The sequence below is a fragment of the Chelon labrosus genome, assembly GCF_963514085.1.
Source record: "Chelon labrosus genome assembly, chromosome: 1".
Taxonomy (NCBI): Eukaryota; Metazoa; Chordata; class Actinopteri; order Mugiliformes; family Mugilidae; genus Chelon; species Chelon labrosus.
Genome location: NC_140337.1, coordinates 14,681,640 through 14,708,831, shown reverse-complemented (window position 1 = coordinate 14,708,831; position 27,192 = coordinate 14,681,640). Strand labels below are relative to the sequence as shown.

Genomic DNA, 27,192 nt, shown 5'->3' with positions numbered 1-27,192 from the left:
GATCTCTGACCAGCAGAAACCAGAAGAAAAGAAGGGGGGTCAGAACAATATGTTGTGGGTGGAACCTTCTGATGTTCCAGGTTCTGTTACACGTTTCTTGAACGCAGAAGTAAAAGCACTGTAAAAGCTTACAACTTTCATTCACATAAACTGTTGTGATCTGCTTCTCTCTGGCGAAGTAAAGTGACCTTAGTATTACATGCTAATGGTCAAAGGCTTCTCATCTTTGAATACAGAACATATTTCCTGTGCAAAACTTCTAGTTCTGGAGTTTTCTTTTGCACGTACTTCAGTCAATGTGTCCCTGAGGCTTGAACTTGACTTTGAAATACACTTGTTGGTAGTAATTTACTAACAAAGGTTGAGATTTCCTTTGTGACATCCAGCTGCTGTCCAGCGATATATTAACGCTTCACCTATCTGTCTCATTTCATTCAAACTGATTAAGGTGCCCAAAGGACTTATTGGTAGACTAGCCAGTTGTAACTGCCATCTTAAATACTTGAACCTGCCTCTCATTGACTGGAAATTGCAAATCCACATCTCATCCGTCAAATCACCCTAGACTGCATAGTCAGTTGCAGTTTTCAACTTCACGATGGCCTCTTCTCTTGTAGTCTGCCGTGCCATTAAATTCAGTCTTAAACTGCGACCGTTTTCAAATCGCTGTGCACTGCTTGATAAAGATATTACACTCATTTTGTATTTAACTGTATGCTTTGATGAATTGAAGTTATGGGATTCTATTATCAGCACTGTCTCCTCTTTAAATACAGAGCAGAGATCTTGCGCAAACCCAAATATATCATGATTAAACTTCGGGCACCATCAGAGAGGACAGAAATAGATGCTCATTTGGTGATCCCGAGGGGGGCAGCACGAGCGGAAGAAGGCACTGCTACTGATTTGATCCGAAATATGCTTCATTATGTGTGTGTGTGCAGTCTCTAAAATATTTGTTGAAATTATCACTTTAAGAGACATAAATTTATGCTTTTTCGGTCACTCTTTTCACAGAGTCACACACACACACAGAAACATTGCCATATAATGATGACAACAAGCCATCTGCAGAGCTCTCATCCCCATGTGTTGGTGGACCTGTGCTCTCATTAATGCCTTCCCATTGCCATCCATCTACCTGTGCCAGTCTGCCTGATTTGGCATTGCCTTTCTCTCCAGGTGCTCCGTTATTCATAGCCACCTCAAAAAAGTATCAGTCATTGTTTGACGGTGACAGTTGCAGACAGTGGCGTGTTCTCTCTCTCACACGCGCACGTCTCTGAAATTGAAGTCGGTCTGCTGTTGTCTGTTCTACACACCATAAGGCTTTGGACGAGGCTTTAAATAGATGGAAATGACCAACTATTGAAAAATATAAATTCAGTTTATCATCTTAGCTGTGTTGATGCCAATGTGGGATTTCTGATGACCCACAAACACAGCCTGGAAGCCAAATCATTTGAGTCTGGCTATGCAACGCTGGCACAAACGCACCAAACATTAAAAAACTCTTCATATATTTAAACCTTACTTGAAAATACCGAATTCCTTTCAGGCTTTAAAATTAAGCTATCTTTTTATACCATTTTTTTACTTTTATTTTCTCATAATTGAAGGCTGCAGCTAACCAGTTAGCTTAACATAGCACACATTTGTAAGCAGGAGCAGGAAACGCTAAAAGACACATTTTTACTCTTTTTATCATTTACTCATTTCCAGATTAAACATAGCAGCATGATTTATGTTTATTTGAGAGTTTAGAGATGATGGCAGTTGGGTTTTGTTAGTTTATCAGAGCTAGGCTTACCGTTTTCATCCGTTTCCAGTCTACATGCTAAGATAAGCTAACAACCTTATAACGGGAGCTGCCATGTTTAGCTACCCTTTACCGTAGAGACAGATCTAAGAGTGGTGTCATTCAACTCTGTAAGAAAAGTTTATGAATGTTATAAATTTCTTAAATAATTCTCCTTCAGAAGCAAATTTGTATACTTCCCAAAATGTTGAAATGTTGCTTTCGGCAGCATATCCAAGTTCAACTCTTATTTCAAGTAAATCAGGATTTTACTTGAATGTCAACTTTCTATTTCTGTTTCTATTTATTTAAACTCTATGTGTGCTCTTCTTGGGCCTGCTCCCTTTTTCAGCATTTATTAACAGTATTTGGAAAGTGAATGAGACCTGATCTGGGGCTATCTATCATGTCCATGCCTGGTTAAATAGATTTATAATTAATTGTTCAGGATAGAAGGATGCTCACAGAGCATAAAGACAACACATCAAACATCCAGAGTAATGCAGTTTACTGTGCACTTCTCACCCTGTTAAACCTGTCCAGATGAATCACCCTGCAATCTGAAAGTGCAGAAAGCTTATGGATCCCTTTTTCTTTATATTTTTAGATGCCTGCTGAACAACACGCCAGGTATGTGGAACTAGTAAGCACCAGATGGATGCGTTTCCTTTTTTATCATCCATGGTTTTTGCGCATATTCCAGGAATAAATGTGTCTAAACAATTTCAGCGCACGCGTCCAAGTCGTTTAAGTATGAAACTCCTGTTTTTAAGATACGCCAGTAATTTCCTGTTGTATCTGCTGAGGAAATCATCTCCTGTTTCATGATTTATCCAAAGCTGTCTATTGTGCTTAATTGAACTGAGTGTGTGCTTCATAAGGTGACAGAAAACTATGCTTTGTTGTATTTTTAGTAGACAGTTTGCATTCTCTCAGTTGTTGCTGCCGTGAAACAGATGTGCAGCGTTGTTAAAAATGCCACAATCTTCAAAATAGCTGACAGCAGCCTGGCTTATCTGTTCATCGAGCACCTGCAGTGTGTCTGGAAAATGCCCGCTCCACTGTCCGACCTACACTGCTGTTAGTGTGCATTATATAAAGAGAGCGGGGTAGATGCATGGATGTGCACGATCAGACATGATGGTGTGTGTACTTATCTACAGAGCCATATTTTATCAGCCAGCATCCTGAAGAGTTTTGGACTGGTGCAGAATTATGTAACCATCTAAACTGTTTGCGGCGTGTTGGGAAATTGGAGGGATGTACGATGAAAGCGCTGTTAAAGACCCCTGATGGTCCCTGAACCCCGCTTCTGAAACCACAACCTAAAAGTTTAATATAGCTTATGGCATGCCAGACAGACCACACTGCAGCAGAGATGCTATAAATTCAGTACATAACAGTGGATGGAACTGCTAATCATGGTGAGAGTGTACTTTAGAGGAACCATCTGGCATAATAAGAACAAACCAGAATATAATGTCCATATGTGATTGCTGAGCATGTCATTCCAAAACAGTGGGCATTCACATGCCTCTTCTGCTCTTGTGGGATTGGATTTATACGAGGGTTTGGAATCCAGTTTTGGACGACAAGGCCTGGAGCATGCACAGAGATACAAGTAATCTCAAAAATTGGACGGGCCTGAGGTCAGTGAAGTTCTTTTTAACCGTTGGGTTTTTCAGAGTGCTTCAAAATCTTTCAGGGGAGAAGCAGTGAACGAAAGTGAAAGAATATTATAATCACAAGCTGTGGTCGGCAACAAAAGATCACGGGGGAGGGCATGAGGCATTCTCTGCTTTGAGTTGTGCGGTTGGCAAATTGAGATATGCACATATGAAATAAAATCATATTGGATAATGCTCTTGGTTCTCGCTAAAAGCTTGAAGGCTACTTAGTAGGCTGCACATCCGTTCAACCCGTGCAGTTGAAACATCGCTATATTATGAATGAGGCAACCAGACTTTTTAGGTGAATTTAATATAATACAATGCAAACTGGAGTCCAGACGGCGGACAGAGTGTAAAGGCTTTGTGTAGGTTATGCAAGGCGCTGTGGCTTAGTTGGTTAAAGCGCCTGTCTAGTAAACAGGAGATCTTGGGTTCAAATCCCAACAGTGCCTATATCTTGCATTTCATTTCCCTTTAGGAATCAATAAAGTTCTTTAAAGGTAAGTCATCTAGCCCTAACATAGCAACAGATTCGATATAAAGAAGCATATGAAGATCTAAATAAATACCATTTTCCTCTGGTCCGCAGACTCTGACAGCATCACCATCACTTGCCACCCACCTATGCTCGCTCCCGCCAAAGAACCGCGTGCACGAGCAGCCTTCCAGCGCTGTCCGTCTCTCTCTCTCTCTCTCTCACACACGCTGCGAAACTTGGGAGTTGATTGAGCAGCAAGTAGTACCAGCCACTGACAAGTCAACGCCGGACGAGCCCTCGTCACCGAAAACGAGGCTATTTCGACTCAAAAAGGAAAAAAAAACAACAACAAAAAACTTCATCTTCCTAAACAGCAATGGATGCAAAGAGAGTGGAGACCATTTCAGCCCGGGTGGACGCTGCTGTTTCAACAGCTGGTAGGACAGCGGTGGCATGTGTTAATTTACTGGTTGAAATGCTGATTTATGGGTCTGCTCTGCTCGCCATGCATGGAGCAAACAAAACTCCTATAACACATAGTCACAATTTAATATTGCCTTGAGTAGCGATCAAAAATACACACTTCCTAAAGGATAACTTCATTTTTTGTGTGTATTTGCAGGAAAATGGTTTAATTCGGCTTGTAATTGATTGTAAAAGAAACATTTTTGTAAAGTCTCTTCCTTAGCGCAAGCGTAACGATAAACCAAAATGCACGGTCAGTGGAGACAGAAAGTTTAATCTAAGTCATTAATAAGACAAGGAGTGAGTTTATTGTGAATGTTATTCAAGGCAACATTAAATTGACGAGTCTCGTGCTGAAGTTTAAATTGCATGCTACTAATCAAGGTGCTCGCAGACTCGTGTCTGGACTTTTGCCTTCTCTTGAAAGGAAGATGTTGGTTGGTCGATGGTCCCGGTTTGGTCAATTTGTTGGAATTCAACTAAGCAGAAAAAATATTTATTTATTTATTAGTAGGCCTACTGCTGAATAATTTTACCTACAAGTTACATCGTTTCTGCTGTGAACTGTCACGGCAGGCAAAGCGCAGGTGGGATTAATTACGTTAATGATGGTTCAGTTCCATTTAGCTTCATATTAAGCCATGACAGTGCATCGTATACACAATAACGGAACCTATCCTAAGTGGAACGCAGCCATCATTAACACACCTGTGCTTTTCTTGCTGCCTGGCAAATCAAAATGTCTGCCATGAAGAAGCCTTATAAAGATAGGTATTTTCATGTTTATCTGCCACTGTACTCTGCTATGCGTATATGCAAAACTTCTTAACCTCACATAAACATATGTTGGAGACCATAATGAATGCAGAATTTCTCTCCTGGGTCACAGTACTTGGCCAGCAGCCAGAATAATGATCACTCACTTATAGTCCTTAGGTTTCCCCTCAGGCTCCTTACTGCCTCTCCGAGGGCCAGAAGCAGCAGTTAGCCGCCCATCACTCCTGACTCAGGTTAATGCTTGTTTGCACACTTAACCGACTTCAAATTATCCCCTTGTTATGGATATGAGTCATACCCCTATCCATTGAAACAGAGTATAAGTGTTGAGAGATCTTAACACGGTTTGATTGTGGTACAGGAATTTTGGTTTCCCTTTAGTAGGCCTTACTGCAAAGGGCTTGAGTAATGGGAAGCAATACTGTATGGAACTAACTGCTATTGAGTGGTTAAACTCATGCGGACAAATGAGGACAAATACACTATATTACCAAAAGTATTCGCTCACCCATTCAAATGATCAGAATCAGGTGTTCTAATCACTTGGCCTGGCCCCAGGTGTATAAATTCAAGCACTCAGGCATGCAGACTGTGAAACAAGACATTTGTGAAAGAATGGGCCGCTCTCAGGAGCTCAGTGAATTCCAGCGTGGAACTGTCATAGGATGCCACTTGTGCAACAAATCCAGTCGTGAAATTTCCTCGCTCCTAAATATTCCACAGTCAACTGTCAGCTCTATTATAACAAAATGGAAGCGTTTGGGAAAAACAGCAACTCAGCCACGAAGTGGTAGGCCACGTAAAGTGACGGAGAGGGGTCAGCGGATGCTGAAGCGCATAGTGCAAAGAGGTCGCCGACTTTCTGCACAGTCAATTGCTACAGAGCTACAAACTTCATGTGACCTTCAGATTAGCCCAAGTACAGTACGCAGAGAGCTTCATGGAATGGGTTTCCATGGCCGAGCAGCTGCAGCCAAGCCACACATCACCAAGTGCAATGCAAGGCGTCGGATGCAATGGTGTAAAGCACGCCGCCACTGGCCTCTAGAGCAGTGGAGACGCGTTCTCTGGAGTGATGAATCACGCTTTTCCATCTGGCAATCTGATGGACGAGTCTGGGTTTGGAGGTTGCCAGGAGAACGGTACATTTCAGATTGCATTGTGCCAACTGTGAAATTTGGTGGAGGAGGAATTATGGTATGGGGTTGTTTTTCAGGAGCTGGGCTTGGCCCCTTAGTTCCAGTGAAAGGAACATTGAATGCTTCAGGATACCAAAACATTTTGGACAATTCCATGCTCCCAACCTTGTGGGAACAGTTTGGAGCGGGCCCCTTCCTCTTCCAACATGACTGTGCACCAGTGCACAAAGCAAGGTCCATAAAGACGTGGATGACAGAGTCTGGTGTGGATGAACTTGACTGGCCTGCACAGAGTCCTGACCTGAACCCGATAGAACACCTTTGGGATGAATTAGAGCGGAGACTGAGAGCCAGGCCTTCTCGACCAACATCAGTGTGTGACCTCACCAATGCGCTTTTGGAAGAATGGTCAAAAATTCCTATAAACACTCTCCTCAACCTTGTGGACAGTCTTCCCAGAAGAGTTGAAGCTGTAATAGCTGCAAAAGGTGGACCGACATCATATTGAATTCTATGAGTTAGGAATGGGATGGCACTTCAGTTCATAGAATGAGTAAAGGCAGGTGAGCGAATACTTTTGGTAATATAGTGTACCTCTAAAGGGGGTGAATAATCCAGGTCACTTATGTGTGCGCAGTGAGCATCATGTTGGTGAGGTCTTTTATTTCTCATTTATAGGCTCTTGCAGTTAGAATGTAAACTTTTTGGCATTACTATGTATTGATACAGGTTATTTGGAATAAATTTCACAAGGATACTATAGAGGGGCTGTCTAGTGGACGTACGTTAGTTTTTTATTGGTTGCGTTGCTCAGTAGTGACTCATTCTTGTGGAGAGGAACAATATTCTGTCATTTGGCGCTTGTTTTTCCTCAACTCTAATCCGTTTTCTCTCTCCGTGCTCTCTGATGCTCCCCCTCATTTTACCCAGTGGGCCGCCACATCATGATACTTCCCGACGGAAATCTGAGAATGTAACAATCACCCATATAAAAATGCTACAGTCACCCATCCATGAGTTGATCCTCCCAAGAGCTGCTTCCTCGGTGCAGTGATTCTTTGCATCAGTGCCTTGGAGCTCTCTCAGATCACCATTACAACTTCTGTCAGTGCCTGCCAAAGGCTTCCCCAGACATTTCTCTCCTTTATTCGAGAGTCCCTATGTTTCAGAAAAACTCAATATAGTGTAAGAAATGCAGCACCGTAACATTTATTGTTCAGATTTAGCTATTTTCAGAACCACGGCTAGCTCCAACCTTGAAATAGTTGCGTAAGAGCCGTGTTTTGGGGATGATTGTACTATTTTTGTTTTTTTCCTTGTGCCACTGCAAATTGTCATAACTGGCTATGATGCATCGTCAGTTATGACAATTGAATTGAAAAACACAATTAAATAATAAAATAGACTAGGTAAAAAAAAAAAAAAAAGTACCATGAGATATTACCTCAGTGCTTTTGAATCAACACTTCATTTACTCTCATTTGCATTTAATTGTTTGAACTTTTTTAGTCTGCTGCAGGCATAATGTCTTCCAACTGAACTGGTTTATGATAAAAAAATAAAAAATAAAATGTAGATGCCTTTCAGGATATATGCAGATTCAGGACACCGATTGGAAACGCAGCGATGAACGTCTTGGACACTAGTTTTAATGTTTAGTGAGTTTAGTGCTTGAGTTTAGGATTTGATACAAACAAGTGCAATAATCCATATAGGTTTTTTTTTTTATCAATGTTATCTCATAGTCAAGATCTCAGTATGAAGAATTTAATTGCGGCTGCAGCTTTACAGTTAAATCAACTTAAAATAGGAAAAACATCATTGGATGCATCTGACTCACTGCCCAGGAAAGACATATTGGTGTTATTTATAGTCTATATAAGATTAATAACAGTTATATATGTGTGGTATTTAGTATTTGAGAAATATTTAAGCAAAGGTGGTGTATTTGTCTTGCAGAGGCATGCTTGTAGACATCAGCTTTGAGGTCATATAGGGTTGAGAACTGACCACATGCAGTGTTTGTATTTGTGTGTTGTCTTGGCATCTGACAGTCAGAGGTCTTGAGATCACAGAAAAAAAAAAAAAGGTACAGCTTGAAGAAACTGCTCCAAATCTGTCAGACGGCAGAGTGCTTGTGATTCAGCCTCTCAGAGGAAAGTTTTGACAGAGTGCAGGGTAACATATGAAAGTTGTGGCTTTGTTGCTGCAAGAGATGTGCCGTTTAAATTTGTTATTAGGCCAAGTTGACTTCAAAGTGTGAAATGAATAATATGTTAATAAACCTATTTACAGGCAAATTAAAGAAACACAGAATGGGACCACGTGTTGTTTTTAAGAGCTGTCATTTTAGCAGCTTTTAAAACCGCACTGTTGGCAGCTTGTGTGCGTGAGACTTAATTGTGTTCCTTTACTCTTAAGAATGATGAAACCTCCAGCGTTTGGCAGTGAAGATCATTTCTATTCAGGATTTGTTTTTATTCTGTCTGTAAATAGATTCAAATTGGACTGTTTGACTTATTAAACAGTTGGATCTAAAGTGTAGCATACCAACTGCTGTGGAGTTAAGTGTACTCCCCATCATCAAGAAAGAAGACTTCACTCTTTTTTATTTTTATTTTTATTTTTTTGACCACCTGTGTGTTTCCTGTCTGCCTATCAATAAGATAGTCCGTGGTCACATCCAGGATTAATTACACCATGAACTTCCCTGCTTATCCCCTGGACGCCCTCCAGCAGGTTTTGTTTGCTTTGCATCCAGGCTTTGTTTTTCCTTCACAAGGACTGGGTGGGGAGCATCTGCTTGCATGGACCATCTGCCTTGGGACACCGGCCAGAGAAGGATGAGGGAAGGAATATTCGAAAGAAAAGAGGGTGGGGTGAGAATGCAGGGACCAGAGCGTGAGAGGGTGGAGTAAGACAGTGATGTATGAAAGGGGGCGGACTGATTGGGACGGGGAAGATAAAGTCATGGAACAAAAAGCTTATGATGCTATTGCTATAACCAAAGGGTTATATAAGGTGCTTGTTTATGATTTCCGAAGGCTGAAAGAAGTGGACTGTCTTTCATGTTTATGTTTCCACCCACAGGCTTGTTTATGCCACAGATTCACTCTATTCGACTTCTTCGGATAGAGTGCCAAACAGCCGGTGCCAACTGGGTGGTAACGTTTGGCCTCAGCTTGCAAACGTTCTCAGTGTGTGCCAAGGTCACACTGAGGATAAACAGCACTCCTTAGAAAAAAGCAACCCTGGTCACCTTGGGAATTTCTTACCTTTCTCTCCAAAATACAGTCCTGCATTTATAAAGGACTTCATAATACACAAAGCGTCACTCTTTTTTTTGCAGCACCACATAAAACAATAGCATATTTCAAGGCTGAACTTCATAACTTTTTTATATTGCTTATTAACCTTTTTATTTGTTCCATCTTAACATCTTAATAGATATTTAATAATGTTCATTTTCTGAAAGCACAGACGTTGTACTCAAAGCACTGGCACGGTGCTGATATAGACTTTAACAAAACTTATTGTCTAAAATAATTAAGTAAACCCTCATTCTCATTGCAAACTGTGTAGTACCTACAAAATATACACATCTGTGGACTTGTGTAAACACTGGCTGGTAATCTGTGCACACTCTGTTGGACTGGACCCTTGCACAATCCTGCTTAAAATGATAATCCTGCACTAAATAAATAGATTTTGTTTCCTATTTGGCTTAATTTTAGTCAGTAACTATGCCACATTTCACTCTCCCAACTGTAATCTCTCCTGTAAGATACCTTATAAAATCTAAAGGAATGCAAATAATAAAATAACATTAGTGGATCAGCTACATGTCTGGTGGGATGAGTTTTTCCCAAGGACTCCTTGATGAAATGGTGTCACGGCTGAAGATCATACTGGCCATATGTGGAGGCAGGCCTAGAATGAGTGGCCAACTGGAGGGTCCGTCTGTCTTTCTTCTCCTCCCAATTGGGGGTGCTCAAAAGCCTATTCCGAGACTCGGTCCCTCAAAAAATCAGTGTCCTACAGGGTACTGCCAACACTTAATATAGACTCAACAGCCAACACTGCTAAACATACCCATCATTCCATCAGGAGATTATGACATGCAACGCATACGGACATGTGCCATATGCCAGCCTTGATAATTAGGGTAGACCTGAAAATAGACGGGAACAACAACTGTTATAGGCTTACCCACAGTACATTGGTTTCAAGTAATTATCATTAGATCTTTTTCAATTCTCCCAATTAATATTCAACCTTGAAAATGCTGGAAAGAATTTATAGGCTGTATCGTAGTAGTTGTGGCATCCATGCAGTGTGCAAGGCTGACACCAAGTGGTAGTATAAAGAAAGTGCCGTCTCAGTAGTGTGAAAGCTATTGACACACTTTCATCCAGTACTGAATACAGTTCTTGCACTAATTATTACATTTTATTTTATTTGAACTGGCCTGAAAAAGAGTGTCTACAACAAAGTGCCTCATTCGATCCATCCAGGTCAAGTCGGGTACAGTACTGGTAGATATTGTGCTATGGTTTAATGTAGACTTACATACGATACCTTGAAAGTCACAAAGACCAGGTTTAGGTTGTTATATGTTGGTGTAATGCTTTATTTAAAGCTGAAACTATGAAGTCATTATTATTTTGCTAGCCTGTCAGTTATGTTCCTTATTAATCACCTCCCAAATTAGTTATGAGCCAACCCCTTTCTGTGTCCTACATACCATTCAATACCTGTACTTGTGCATAAATTGTGCATTTTAAGATGTATTAATTCTCATGTATGGGCTTCCTCCTCTTTTTTTGTACTCACCTGCTTATGAAGCCCTTCCCTACAATGCACTTTTCATAAAAGAATGAATATAATGTAATAAAACATACTTATCTCAATTTCCATAGTTAGCATTGTAGATATCCTCTTTGTTGTTGTAGAAGAATCTTAAACTATTACTATTGCATACAAAATCTTCACTACAGTGAGAATGTTTTACCACTTAAAGTTCAGCTGTAGGCGGCACAGTGGCGTGGAACCTTCTTGCTGTGAGGCATCAGTGCAAGAAGGTTCTGGGTTCAAATCCATGGGCCGACTGGGCCTTGCTGTGTGGAGTTTGCATGTTCTCCCTGTGTCTGTGTGGGTTCTCTCTGGGTACTTTGGCTTCCTCCCACCATCCAAAGACATGCTCATTAGGTTAATTGATGATTCTAAATTGGCCGTAGGTGTGCGTGTGAGTGTGAATGGTTGTCTGTCTCTCTGTGTTAGGCCTGTGATAGACTGACGACCTGTCCAGGGTGTACCACCCCCTTCCCGCCCGATGACGGCAGGGATAGGCTTCAGCACCCCTTGCGACCCTTTACAGGACAAGCGGTTGCAGAAAATGAATGAATGAATGTTCATTCTGGTAGCTGGTTTCAGTTATATTTCTTAAATATATTTCCATATTTATATTTCACAGATAGAGACAGAGCTTTGTACAGCATGTTATTTAAGTCACAGACTTTGAAGCAAAATTGGCAAACTAATAGCAGTTCAGTTGTTGGAACTGGTAGTAATATACTTGAAGTTGAATGTAACAACAAAAATCTATGACGTATATTTTAATTCCCATCAGGTGGCATTTAGGCTTGCTTTTTTATTCTGAGAAACTGCCATTTTCCAAAATACTTCCAAGAAGTATAGATAGCAGGTAACCATCCGGACAAGTCTGCATTAGTCATGCAGTGCCAAACACAGTGCCCTTTGTTTGATGAGCTGAAAATCAAGAATGTCCCCAGGGAAAATGAAAGTGACCTTACAACATAAACCTGCAGAAAGGCTATATTCTTTTGTATGCTTGATTGCAACGGTGACACGCATCCTGACACAGAACGTGTCCCAAATCCCTCTAGGTGCTTGTCGAGTCACAAGCACAGTGTCTCTGTACACGCTGACCGATAAAGACCCTCTGTTATCTTCAGATAGCAGGCGCTGCAGCTGAATAATTTATGGAGCCATTCCAACACTTTGAGAAAACTACACACACCCGCAGAGGGTAGGGGAAGTGGTAAAAGGTGGCCGTGTGTCTGTGAAGGAGTTGGTTCAGAGAATTAGGTTAGCGTCTATACATAAAGCTGTCTTTTGTGTGTCAAGTTTTTCATGATGCCACAGTTCATTTAACAGTTGGAAGAGGGAGCAAGTGGGAAGGAAACCAGGCAAATGTGAACTGATGGACGCTCTGCACTATTCATTCTCATTTTGCTGAGTTGCAATCTGCCTTCTCCCAAGAGAGCTTTGTCAATTACCCATATAAAAAGTGCTGAACACTTATTTATACAATAATTGCATAATAGTACTGGTATGTAATTGAACCATGATAATGAATAAAAGCCACGACTGACGGATAATTACACCAGCGAGATTGTTAGGTGTGTATTGCAGCCCTTTTTTCATTATCTTGTGTGACCTTTCAATTCAAAGCCTTTGCAACCAAAGCTGTTGCATCCTGGGGCTACAGGCCACCTTACACAGATGAGGGGAAAAAAAGCATCTCTTAGTGCAAGGTTATATAGAGGGAGTCCTTTTTTTCTTCAGTATATCAGACACTGATCTTTGCTTCCTTGTGCTCTGTATGATCTTCCTCTCATCGGATTACCCGGCCGTGGTTGAAAAGGTGATTGTATCGATTTCAGGTCAGTTTAAGTAAGTAAGTGAACGGGTTCCTCAATGATGGCTTTATGGAGCTCTCATGTTTCAGGAAGGAAAGTTGTTCTGTGATGTACTGGTTCATACTGTGACTTCACTAAGATGAGCCTTCATCTCCCATCTTTAAATACTGCATTGCAGTTTGTTTAATCCACCGGGCTGTTTCCCTTATGTATACTGCTAATTTTAGCTGCCACTTTAGAGGACAAGGTCACAGTGGATGTGGGGGAAATTGGGAAGAGAAAAAGTGTGTGGGGCGAGTGTGTGTGTGTGTGTGTGTTGGAGGAAGGCAGAGAACCAGCTTACAGTACAGCCACACCTCTCAGTGTGTCTTCTCTCTGACTACCAGCTGACCCTGTAGCAGTGAACCACAGGGGCTCTGACCACTGTGACATTGGAGCTGCAAAGATGGAAAAGAAAGTAGCCGCTCATTTCAAGCTATTGCAACAGAGAATAATGAGCAGTCTGGTTTATGGCTCCAACCTAGGACAGCGTTTTTTCTTTTTTTTTTATAGGGGTCTGCAGTGGCTGTAGCTGGTGTGTGTGTGTGCTTTTACAGTTTTACCAAGGGTGGTCATGGATGAGGCAACAATTCAATAAAGTTTAGAAATCCTAGAATGTAACATTTTTGTCTAGGAAGGCTTCGTGCTGAAACAGAAATTCTGTAAAGTTCAGTATAATGATCATTTCTAGCCTCTCTTAATGTAAGTGGCAGAATTATAACTCCAGTTAGTGCAGCTTATAAATAGTAAATCACTTCCACTGCATGCACACAGGGGTGCATCAGCCCAGGTGCACATAATAAATTCAAAACCTATATAAAACATTGTGTCTTTCTGGATTCAACCCACTCTCCTCCTATGCCCTTTTATATTATGATCTCATTATGACCTCACTATGACCTAACATTATGCAGATGGGTGTTAAACTTGTAACAGTAGTAACACGTCTGCCTAAATTAATGTTTTATTTTCCGAAACAATTAACATAGCTTTCACCTAACTGCTATAATCCTCAGCGTTCACATTATGCTTGAATAGTAAAGACAATTAGTGAACTCTGCTTACTAGAGTGGTGGAGAACATTTAAGAAAATAAGAGAGCAGATTCAATGTTGCTGATGCTGCTGGGCAGCAACCCCCTTTGCTACGGGTAATGGTTTCTGTAATGGGCTACTGCATTATCCTCGTGAGGTTTTATGGAAATGCAGGGCTTGGTTCAAATGAACCCTGTTGTCTTAAATGTGTGTCTTCCATCATTTTAAATTCAGACTGCAGGGTTGTTAATATTCCTTTAGCCTTTTCTAACTCACCGGCAACACTAAAAGGCGAGAGTCACAGCGCACAGATTTATACCGCTTTCTTTTTGTAATCTGCATCCTGTCTTTTTTTGAATGTTGAATCGTCTGACGTTGTGGTTATGAAGTCTCTTCTTGGTCGTGGAGACGTGGAAGAAAGGCAGAATGCCTACACCCTGGAGAGCATTCATACCTAACATGTTATACAGTCATACCTAGTTTTTTCACCTTGCAAACAATTGTCCAGTTATAGACGCAACAAAACTCCCTCAGTCAATTTGACATTATCTAGTTCTGGTATGCTCCTCCATCCAGCTTTGATTTTTATACCTCCTACTCATCATCCCTACTCTTTACATAGACATTCATCTCCACCTCTTTGTAAATTACAGCTGTAAATCCGCACTGGGCCCTGGGTAAACTCTTACACACTCTTCCTTTATTTTATTTCTAGTAGCTGATGATACTGAAGCACAGAGACCGGAGAACAAATATGTTTAAATGCTACAGGTTGAACTGTCCATTCACCCAGTTTTAAGCGTGCTCTTTTGCTTGTGTCACCTCTGCTCTTGTCGGCTTCATGAAGTTGGTTTAGTGGAGATATATCATCTTATTTGTACCACATCTTTTCTGCTGCTGAGCCCTCTGTCTGTGCCTACTGCCTGGGTCCACAACAGCTCCACTAACCTTCCTTCTTGTGTTAACACAGCTGTTGTGCAGAGACATCTTGGTTTCCTTATGTTAGTGTGTTTTCTTGTTGGCCATCTCATTAGTGATGATTGTTTTGTTCTTGGATAAAACCACAGCGTCTGGTTCCTATTACACTCATACTGGAATCTCCTTCGGTTTTTGTAAGAAACAAGGAAGTATTTAGTATCACTAAGACTCCTGCTTGCTGCAGGGAGTAACAAGTTCAGAGCTTAGATGTAAAATACAACCGTAACTCTGTTCTTACTTAATCTGATATAACTCTAAATTCATTCCATGAGCTGGAGCTGGCCGTCCAAATTGATTTTAGAATATATAGTAGAAAAGCACTTCTAACATATCGGATGAGTGTCTGCTATAAAGATTTAAGTGTGCAAGGCATCCACAAGCTCACTCGTATATCTCATGCACCAACCACATAACACCTAAGAGGCTACATTCAGCAGCTAATGTATGCGGATTATGTTTCAGTAATTTTCATGGTGTGGCTTTAAGCAGGACATATAATCGTAACTGAGATGATGAGGTAAGAACAGTACTCCACACATCCCTCCCTCATGCTCAGATGATTTGTGTTCCTTTTGCTTCTTCATGATTTTGCTTGAAGGATTGTATGAAATTAGTGTGTTTAAATAAAAAGTCACATTTTGATTTGGTTTTAGTGCTGGCTCGATCAAGCCATCTACACCTGGTCTTGTTTGACTTGTACTCAGGTGCAGTAGTCTTGAATATCAATGAGCAGTGGTCTTGAATATCATCAGCTGCTTCAATATAAATTATTCAAGCTCTCTCCCTTAGGATGTGGACATACTGTCTCTATAGATGTGTTCACCCAACATGAATGAACGTCCATGGCTACATGTGTAACATGTCGTAACACAGCGAGCAATCTGTTCCCTCATTTCAATCGTGAGTGTGTCTCAGCCTGCTGGGAAAGCATGGCTTTATTCCCAGTTCTCTGTCCGGGGTCCCCCCCCCCCCCACCACCCCGTCTTCTCAGGTACAAAATATGTCTTGATCATCTCAGGGGAAGCAATTAGATTTAGCTTTACTGTCTCCTCTAAACCATAACCATCTATCACTCTGCACAAATTAATGTTATCTGCATTTAAATGTGGACTTCAGCCTATTTGGCAAGTGACCTGGGACAAAATGATTTGCATATAATCTATGAAAGTACATCACATTTACTGAATGTAGCATAAATAAACGGACTGAAATGAGTGCTGACTAAAACTTCCTCTGCTGGAATAATAGCCCACTCAGAACAAAAGTGCTCATGTAAACAACCGAACAGACAATCGGAAGGAATTTTCTCTGAAGGAGACGGGTGCTGTAAAGCTTTGATGGTTAACTATGTAAACTCCTGATCTGATCGTTTCTCTCTCACTTGGATAAATACATTCATTCTGTGCATGTTTGGCGCCACGTGGGTAAACATTAGGTGAGGTGATGAGTTAGCGGGAGAGACAGACACATGGCGGTGGTGTTTGAAAAGAAGAACTAGTATTTTCTATGGAACTGGTTCAGTATTGTGAATAAAGTTGTGAAGAAATGTCGTATGTTGTATTTCCGTCAGATTTCGATGCTGGACAGTGAGCAGAACCGATTTGCGCATGTCAAAGTATATTCAGTTTGATATTTTGGGACATTTTAATGTATACATCTTATTCATGTCCATATGAAGAGCTACGTTGGAATCAGAAGGATTTCAATGGGGTTGATGAAAGACATTTGCTTGCACAGGTGAACTTTTTATTTAATGGTGACAGTGATCTGGTGGAGGGAGTTGGCTTGCAAAGTGTGTGTGTGTGTTGAAAGTTTTTATTTTCAAAGAGGATCCAGGAGGACAATTAAAAGGCTCCACTTTGCATACAGCTACCACTTCCTCTCCTCTTCCTCTGCTACTTGAAGAAAACACACATGCATGGCCCTTCAGCCTGAAGCAAAAGCCACATTGTCTTTAAGCAATTCTCTCTCTCTCTCTCTCTCTCTCTCGCCAATTCGTTCACTCACTCTGCTTCACAGAGCAATCCTCGCTCTCCTCTCCTCTCCTTTCTCCTCCTCCTTCCACCCCCTTTCACACTCTGTTGATCAGCTCAGGGAAAGGGAAAGTGCTTGTGTGAAACCTGAGGATCACTTGCAGACTGAGGAAACAGAGAGACTGCGCCGCGCATCTTGTTTTAGCCCGCAAGGTAAGATGATGCTCAAAGGGACTATTGACAGCATTAAGTCCGCTCTGGACCTCAGCTTCTTTGGATTGAGTGATATAAATTTGCTGAAAGCAGACCAAAAGTCAGGCAGTTAGAGGAGCTGTGTGATCTCTTGATGTCTAAAACTTCTGCTCTTGAAATGGGACCTTTGGGGGGACTGTAATGATAGTACTGACTGAGATAGGGTATCACTAGCTCTTATTTTATTTAGTAGTGTCAGGAACTCCAGTTTGTTTTACTCTGGAATTACTGTTTTTAGATTATCTCAATTTGCGTGTGTTAATTTGAAAATCTATTAGTGTGAGGCAGAGTGTAGGCAAAGAGTCTAGCTTGGAGAATATCTTGCATTTTTTAAGCAACATCTCAGGACACGTAAGTCGCACATTTTCCCGTTCACAAAGGGCACGTTGAAAGGTTTTGCATATCATTGTGGCCGTGCATAACTCGGAGCAAAATAGGTTGTTAAATTGGCATATGCACTACAATCAGGTCTGTGCCTTAACTTATGACAGTTTGTCCGGCACTCTGCAGAAGCTGTAGCTTGTGTTTGAATCATTTCCAGAGGCTGTGAAGGGGTCATCTTCTGAATTATAAGGCTAATAGTAATCACCTGTGTTTTCAATATTCTTGCTGCAGTCACATAACCTTGAGCTTTTGGGGTAATACTTCATGCTTGTAAATGGATCTTTGCTAAAATAATGAGGCCTATTTCTGCACTGAATTTATTGCCTACTGTTCTCACAAATAATTGCGCAATATATTTCACAATAGTGTGCCCTCAGCCATGTGTACGCCAACCAAGAGAACCCAGTGGAGGGAGGATCTGCAGCATTTCCGTAACGACTATGGCTTCTCTAAGAGAGTCCTCCTCAACTGCTGCCTGGTGCGACGCATCATCACCTGGGCCTCCCCAAACCCCAAAGGTACACAACTCATCGGTTTATGCTTACACACAAACGGAAAGATCTGTGGTGTTTCCAGGTGTGTTTTGAAACACGGGTCCCAATGACTACTTGTTAAATAAGGTAGCTTTAGATTAACTTTATTGAGTAGAGGTGTGAAAATTGAGGAGAATTGCTTTGGCTTGTGTGAGAAGCTTGACCTTTAAAGTAAATGACTAATGGAGCATTTTTCCATAAAACAGAACTGGCATTTTAATGTGAATCCTTGTACGCGGAACGAATCTGTTTAGAGATCTTCTTTGCAACACAAATGATATAAGGGACCCGTTAAATATCAGCATTTTTTTTTTTTTAAGAAGTTATGTTTTTAAGGCTAACAACTTATTTTGTACACAGTTATATCACCAGCAGGCAAACAGCTGGTGGATGTGGTTGTTTAATCCCAAGGCTGAATTGCTGCTGATCTGAATTATTCTAAAAACATTGGGGAAATACTCTTTTAGTGTCACGGCAAGAAAAACACGGTGAAGAGAAAGCATTTATCAAACTGGGAAATATCAGTATCCTACACAAATACAATGTGAACTTAAAGAGCGCTGCAGAAACAAATGTATATTAAAAACAAATTGCATATTTTCAAGATTGGGCTTTTAACGGTATACATGCATTGACTGTACTATTACTGGATTTGACAATTTGAAGCACAAAAGTGTCCAGAATTTCCAAAAACCGCACAACTACCCACACCTTTAAAATGTAGTCTTGTGGTATTGATCAGTCATCTTCTCCCTTTATAGGAATTTATGATTTTCCTGGAATGAAAAATGATCTGAACGCACTGCACCGTGAGTTACAGTCGACAGCTTCTGTAGATGAATTCACTTTGAACCTATATCAGTATCGATTACAAGTCAAGTTATATATTCATAATGGCTGTATAGCCGTATAGAGTAGGATTTACAGCTACATTATCCCGCCACCGAAACAGGCTGTGAGATCCAGAGAGAAAACATTGGTCATTATGTCGCCTTTTACATACATCTCCTTAACCTCCTTTCACATTTTAGAAAATGGGTTCCCATAGTACATTAAAAACGAAATGATCTCTTGCTCACAATGTGACTAGGTGTGGCCATATTTTAAAGCATCTAAAGGCCTCAGAGATTTTGTGCGTGGAGGTAATGGTCTTCTATAAGTAGTGGTATATAGCACCATTGAAGCGTTTGTTGTAAGTGGATGTCACAGGAGAGTTTTTATTTGCCAGTAATAAACTACAGGCAGACTGAGCATTTTCAGTCCTTATCCCCCTTATTCCCTCCTTGTAGCTGTTAGTTACACTTGTATAGTTCCCATGATTGTGTTATATCTCAGTGACATGTCAAAAATTACCATAAACCCAGGAGTCTTTTGATTTTGATAGGTGCTCTTGCTCTCTAAATGGGTTGTGTTAAGGTATGATTTAGCATGCTATTAAACAGTAATGAATATCACTGTAGGGAATGCCTAAATGGGACGTGCAGTAAAGATTTTTCTGCAGGGTAAAAAAAAAAAAAAACAACAACAGCAGATGGCCTAAAAAAATGAGTTCTGGTCATGAATAAGAGAAGCGCCATCATAAATATTCACCTTTCGTGAAAAAAAAAGCTAAGTTTTTCATTTTGTATTGATTAGATTGATGTCAATGTGGCAGGTGCAGAATCTGGATCACATCGCCAATGTAGTTTTTCTTGTACTTAGCCTTGGGTTGGCTATGTATAACCCCCTCTGTGTGTGTGTTTGTGTGTGCATGTGCGCCTGCACAGTTGTCAGTTGAAACTATCCTTCTGATAACATGCAAGCTGGCAACCACAGCTGGATCTACACCAGGACCCAGGTGTTTCTGTCAGCCACATTGGAATTAGGCTTTCATTCCATTCGCTGCTTCTGTTTCATTGAAAACATGCTGCAGTCCCAGAGCAGGCTGATCTAGGTAGCTGGAAAAAAAAAAGAAGAAAAGAATAACACAGCGGTGTACTGCACAAAGAATGACGATGCAGTAATGGAATATCTTGGCTTTCTTCATCTAATGTTTGAATTTAATATAGACATTATGAAAACTGATTTTTAATTTTTTTTTTTCACAGAGTACCAGGACACCAGTTGTTTTAGATTTCAAGCCTCCTCCTCTTGGAACATATGGTTTTCTTGTAGGTGTTCTTGTCACGAGGTGGCATCTCAAACTAATAACATTATCCCCCTGTGTGACTTAGAACAACCTCGCAGCATGCAGAGGATCACGCTATAAACCTGCCAGGTGGCAGTAGTACCCTCTGGATGTAGGAGCAGTCTCCAGAAAATGAGCATGCTCAATAAAGCTGTGTTTCTACAAATATAAAAGCCCCATGTTGTGTTCCCGGGACAGACGTCTGCTGCGAGAGAGCGTTTTACATATCCCTGCTGTCTCTATGACGCACTTAAGCGGGTCATTTGCTTTATACGCAAAGGGAATGACAGTACTCAAAGTCTTAACAGACAGATTTTGGATTACACTTCGTTGTAACCAGTAGATAATTTACTTTTAACGTTTTTCTTTTTAACTGAGATACAAGCAAACTTTTTACTTCATATGGTGGATCAAGGCACTTCACAGTGTACCATACACTATGCCAGAATCACATATTACTGTTACATGTCTCTTATGTCTTACATCTCTCAATAAGCTGAGTGGTTCTAGGATTTACCATTGGTCACCCCGTTTTTGACATAAACCAGTAGTAATTCATTGGACAGTTTATCGTACAGCTCCATCGTTGCACCTCATCTTTACTGCCAGGAGAGGGCAGCAAGCTACAGACTAAATTAATCACAGAGACGACGTACAGTGTGCTGCATTGAGAGATGTTCAGCAGCATTATGAGAACATATTATTTTTGACATTTTAAGCATTTTTCGAATTGCTTTAAAAACAAAAGCCACAGTCAGCATGTAGACTGCTTGAAGATGACATATATGGATTCTCAGTAACATACCATGCTGCTGCTATTTGCATAAATTTGACTTATGTGTGTGCACAATATTAATAATGGTACATTCCAGTATAATGCAGTACAACAATGCTGCAAGATAAGATCCTGAAACATCACAGTGTGAATAACACTCAGGTGGTCAAACTCTTGTATATCTCTGTATGTCTGCACTGCAGTAGTAATTCATTGGCCCCAAATGCACTCACTGTGGCCAAGATGCGGCTCCTTCCTGATAGTGCAGCACAGTGTTGAAATATGATGACAGGAAAATATGAATATGGGTGCTTGACTAACGTTCTGCTTTATGATCAGAAATCAGAGACGCTGATCAGAGCATATCGCTGTTCACCAGCTGGGAATGTCACTCAAGTGAGATTTGCTGCTCCATTTCAAATGTGTTTTCTCCAGAAGTCCTTGTTTATTACTCAGCTTCTGTCAGGAGATATCCTTGTGTACGCATAGCTGTTGTGTGTTTTACTGTGAGCTTAAACAACTAGCTATTTCACTTCAGGATATTGATCAGTGAAACATGTACAGCTCATTGTCATTTCATACCCACTGAATGTTTACACGCAGCCCAATACTCAACTGTGTTACATCAATATTTGAGACGTGCAGTCTGGACCTGCGGTTTCCCAGTTTCTTTTTATATATAGGGGAACTAAAACTGAAATATTGTCATGCAGTGATGCTCTCCATAGCTTAACTTTTGAAGTCAGAATCACCAGAATCCCGCCACCTTGAGACGGCATTTCAGGGTCACGTCCTTCAGAAATGGCCTGATTGATTTACCCCCTGTTTGTCAGTGGTAATGCACATTCATGAGCAAGGTGCATTTGTCCGTCAATCTACATCTGTTGCTTTTAAAATTCTATGCACGTTTTGACAGACCTTTATTTTATTTCATCCAAATCTCACTGCTTCTCCTCACCAATTAGACATTAAATTTGCTCACAGTGTGATACTATACTAAAGAGTTGAATAGCACACTGAGACATATGGCTTAAAAGACTCTTAAACCTGAGGTGTAATGCCAATCACCAGATTCCTGTGTTATGGAGAACATGTTATATTTCATTAAAGTCCTGGTGGAAGGGTGGCACTGTGGTGTGATGGTGTACCCTGCCTCTTGCCCAGTGACAACTGGGATAGGCTCTCCAGAGGACAAGCGGTTACAGAAAATGAATGAATGAATGAATTAAGTCCTGGTGGGAATGTCCTAGATGACCATAATCCTGTCCAAACTTTCTTGGATGAGAAATAGCAAATTGGCGAGTAGCTTGAGGCCAAATGTCTACTTCTGGTAAAGCAACCCTCTTTCCATTTTAATCTGTTTCCCACTTGGTCAAGAGTGCAGGCCTCTGTAGAACTTAGGTGGAAATAGGAAAAGGCAATGATGGATTAGTTTGGAAGTTGAGGCAGCGTGCAGCCTCTCAGTTTGGAGGAGAAGAGAAAAAGAGCGATAGCCCAGGGACTGCTGGCTGGCTGAGATGCTGACATGTCCTACTGTTGTCATTCATTTGGTTCATATATTGTGAAAAGGGCTGCTGGGGAATCAGTGGAAGGGATCTGACAGGGATACCTTTCCAAGGCATTAAGTTTATTCATGTTTCTAGCTACAACTGGTGACACCCAATGAGAAAATGATTTTTACAAATAGACAAACTTGTTAAAATGCAGTGTCTGCACATTTTTAATCTTCATATCACTTATAGTTTCATATTTTAGTGTTTTTCTATATTATTCTTCAACGTGGCCTTTTACAGCTTTCATGACCTTTAACTCTATTAAATTTAATGTTTTTCAATCCACAGAACATTTTTATAAAAAAATCATCGCTGTGTTGTTACCAGCACAGAAACGCTCTGCTTGTATGTGCACAATCCAGTTATTACACCCTAATAATTCTATATATGGCTTAAATATCACCCAGCCGAAGCACACGTGATTCAAGAAGCACTTTCCATTATGTCACACAATAGGGAGCCTGCCATTCTCTGTCTCCATCTTGGCCACGACCTGCAGCCCTCTGTTGATAAACAGGGATTAGCAGCTAACAGCCATGGATTAGCCGGAGAATGGGCGACCCCAACGTAGCATGTTGTTTGTAAAACACCTTTAAGTAGCTCAGTGACAGACAGTAACACTAACACTCCACCCTGTCAATTGGATAACTGAGATGCCGGGTGGTTCACCATGTGACTGTGCTCTAGCTACAGCTGTAACCAAGCCGGGTCCTTGGAGGAATTCATTCTACACATCATTAAAGATGCATTTCTTGCCACATGCAGGTGTTTTTCCATGGACTCGTGTTTGTTTCTGAGAGCAAGACGCAGGTGACTCTGCTTTTAAGAAGTTGTTCAAAAGATTAGTTCATTTAATGTTCATTTTGGTAATTAGTTAAATTTAATGTTAAATGTCATTTATTCAATAAGAACTTAACAGTATTGCCTCACTAGACCAAGCTGATGCAATAAATGGAAACAGAAGCAGTTTCTATGTTTGCAAATAAAGATCAATAAAAATCATCAAAGATGTTCAAAAAAGTTCTTTGCTAAGTAGGCCGGAAAGAAAGCTTTTGAGACATGAATGTTCTAAATATAGTTATAGATTAAGACAAAAGTTTGTATGAAGTTGTAAATGTCATTAATCACTGTCTGCTTTTGCATAACTTACCCTTAACCTTCTGGCTACCTTTTCTTTCTTTTTTTTTCGTCACACGTCCTCCTTTCTCTTCATGTCTGCTGGTGATACAGTCGTTTGCTGGTAACCTACTTCAGTCAAGTGTTTGTATTCTAGCAGCGGCCTGGGCCCTCTATAAATAGGCCTTCCTGATTGATACCCAGCGCGGTGAAACCTCGTAAGCTTTCGGCTGCTGCAGGGCAGAAATGACTTTCTTATGTCTGTCACTCGGTTTTAACACACCTGTCCCTGTCATGGTCTAATTTATCTCACTTTTCTTTGTCAAGCACCGTCCACTCAGCAGGCAGAGGTTTGCTACAGTTTCTAAAATATCAGTTCATTCATATTTTCCCCTGAGATAATGTCTAATTAATGTTCAGCATGAAGAATAGGCATCTTTGGTCACATGTAATTAGGTATTTCTGGATATTTGAATGTTTTCAGTGGAAAATTAACATCCAGTGCTGCTTGAAGTAACACAATATATAGTCTCCAATCTAGGGCTCCAACCAAAGAAAATGCTCATCTATTCTTCAACTAATTGATTGGTCACGGGGCAAAACTAAATCTGCCCATTTTATCTAGAATAATTTATGGGCCACTGTACAAGTACTGTCTAGCTGATAGCATTATTAGGCTAAATTAATTATTAATATGCTTACAAAGATAGAATTTGAAGCACAATAATTCCTTTTAACCTAATTAATTTAGACTGAAATGACAACAGTTTCAGAGCTAACCAGCATACAGCTCAAAGCCTCATGTTCACGCTGCTGTTTGCAAAGTTGACTTGAATCCATTTTAACAGCATGCAGTCATACTGGCAACATTTTTGACAATATGTGAGGTAGTTTGGTAGTCCCTGTGTCTGTGTGGGTTCTCTCCGGTTACTCCAGCTTCCTCCCACTGTCCAAAGACATGCTCATTTAATTAATTAGTTAGTTAGTGATTCTAAATTGGCCAAAGGTGTGCATGTGAGTGTGAATGGTTGTCTGTCTCTTTGTGTTAGCCCTGTGATAGACTGGCGACCTGTCCAGGGTGTACCTCTCCTCTCGCTCGATGACAGCTGGGATAGGCTCCAGCCCCCCCTCGACCCTTCGCAGGACAAGCAGTTACAGAAGATGAATGAATGTACTTACCAGTGGCACCAGTTGCACACTAGACAATTTAAAATGTAATCATATGGGAATTTAAACAAAGCAATTTCGTATTTTTTTTGATAGGTGTTGTGGCTTGTATATTATATATCTATTATTTATATATATATATATATACATATATATATATATATATGTGTGTGTATATATATATATGTGTGTGTATATGTGTGTGTATATATATATATGTGTGTGTGTGTATATATATATATATATATATATGTGTGTGTGTTATGGCATGCCATTCAGGAAATTAATCTTTGAATATATGGAATGAAACTTTGAATATATGGAATGAGTTTCATTCCATATATTCAAGTTTCATTCCATATATTCTAAGTTTCATTCAATATATTCAAGGTTCATTCAATATATTCAAAGATTAATTTCCTGAACGGCATGCCATAGTGTGTGTATATATATATATATATATATATATATATGTGTGTGTGTGTGTGTATATGTGTATATATATATACTTAATTTCTATTGATGATATGATGGTTAAAAAACTGTTTTGACTGTCCACTGAAAATCGGCTCATAGCCTATTATGAAACAGTATCTGCACCCCTCGACCCTTCACAGGACAAGCGGTTACAGAAGATGAATGGATGAATGATTTAGTTTATATTCAGTTATCTAAGTAAAAAATGCTGCCAGTGATTTTGTGATTTGATAGATTACAATTTAGTTTTAGTTTTACTGCAAGAAATGTGCTCGACATAATGTTTAATTGCGGTTTGATTAAATAATAAATACGTGAACTCAGTTGGAAGAAATGCAAGATACTTAGCTGTCTGGTTATCAGAGTTTTATTGTGCTTCATGCTTATTATTTTAAGACACCATCTAAAAGCAATTTTGCTGCAGGGTGATATTTGAAACTTGCAACGTTGCCAATTGAGATTATTATTTCAAATTACTTCCAACCATCCTGTGGTAAAATAATAATATGGTATTGATTACATTTTGAGGATGGTATAGTGCTATTGCTAGAGCAGTTATTTCCTTGGAAGGCTTTGTGCTGCACTTGGAAGTCAGACCAAAATTAATAATTAAATGGTGCAACCTCAGTAGGAAGATAATTCACCACCTTGGTAATATACGAGACACTGTTGGCTGGCCTGGGTGTTATCTATCTGTCCCGTTCTTGTCGCAAATGTGCAGCTTCTCCCTGATACAGGACTTCATTTGTAGAAAAAAACAACCCCCAAACCGAGCAAATCATAATGAGAAATGTAAGACTGTTTAATCCAAAATTAGGTTAAGGTATAAATCCCATTCTGGGAGGATTTGATATAGTGATTCCTGCTTTAAATGCTGCTGTCATTTGAATACTCTCCCCCTTTGCCTATTTAGAGCTCCTTAATGTGCCAATACCCTGCAGTGTAGCCTTGGAGACTAGTTTGACACTGTGGAGGTTGCATTGCTGACAACTGCAACCAAGAGGGACATCTGTGAGAAGACACATAGCGGAAAGTGAAGAATAGACGACTTGGCGAAAGACATTCGAGACGATGAAGGAGAGAAGCTTGAGTAATTAATGGGAGAAACAGTGGAAGAGACAGATAAGGACAGTGCACCTAGAGGACACGAGACGGAGACAGATGGCTGAAGGTGGAGGCTCTGTCCGAAATGGCAGAGAAAAGTTATATTTCACAGTCTAAAGCTGGCAGGCTGTGGCGGAATGAAAACCTGTTCCTTTGAGACATGAGCCGAACGCTGTTGAACAGACCGGAGTCTGCTGCAGCTGCTCTGATAAACCTGGACATCCATTACTGTACGCCAGCAACCAACACATCAATGACAAAAAAAGGTTAAAGGACAAAAGTTCATATTTCATTGATGCGTAGTGAATTCCACAAACTCACTTGTAGGTAACAGACACTTCATTATTCTTGGATCAGACCGTTTTTGACTCGGGGAAAAAGACGTGTGGAGCTGCTTGTGTTTTGACACAGATTAAATTAGATTGGATGCAGATTTCATAAAGAAACCTTTTAATATTAAGAACATTGGTGTAGAACAGCAACATAGTTGTCAGGCGCCTTGGCATACAGTATATGATGAATGTTATCTATAATAGACTATGGACAGCAGACCTTGATGCATCTCTTCATAAACTGCATATTATTAATCAGGATTGACACAGTATGCAGCAAAAGGAAGCCAAATGGGATTTTAAGCTGCAAGGAGGCAAAC

General features: G+C 40.4%; 1 protein-coding gene across 1 annotated transcript in view; it reads left to right on the top strand.

Moving 5' to 3' along the window:
* The first annotated feature begins 4,208 nt into the window (after positions 1-4,208).
* The window catches only part of kcnip4a (potassium voltage-gated channel interacting protein 4a), a 125,727-nt gene continuing 102,743 nt past the window's right edge, over positions 4,209-27,192 (top strand). Inside the window, exon 1 of the mRNA XM_084543633.1 lies at positions 4,209-4,383. Coding sequence (XP_084399759.1) covers positions 4,323-4,383 — 61 coding nt within the window. The 5' untranslated portion in view covers positions 4,209-4,322. The remainder of the gene's footprint in view (positions 4,384-27,192) is intronic.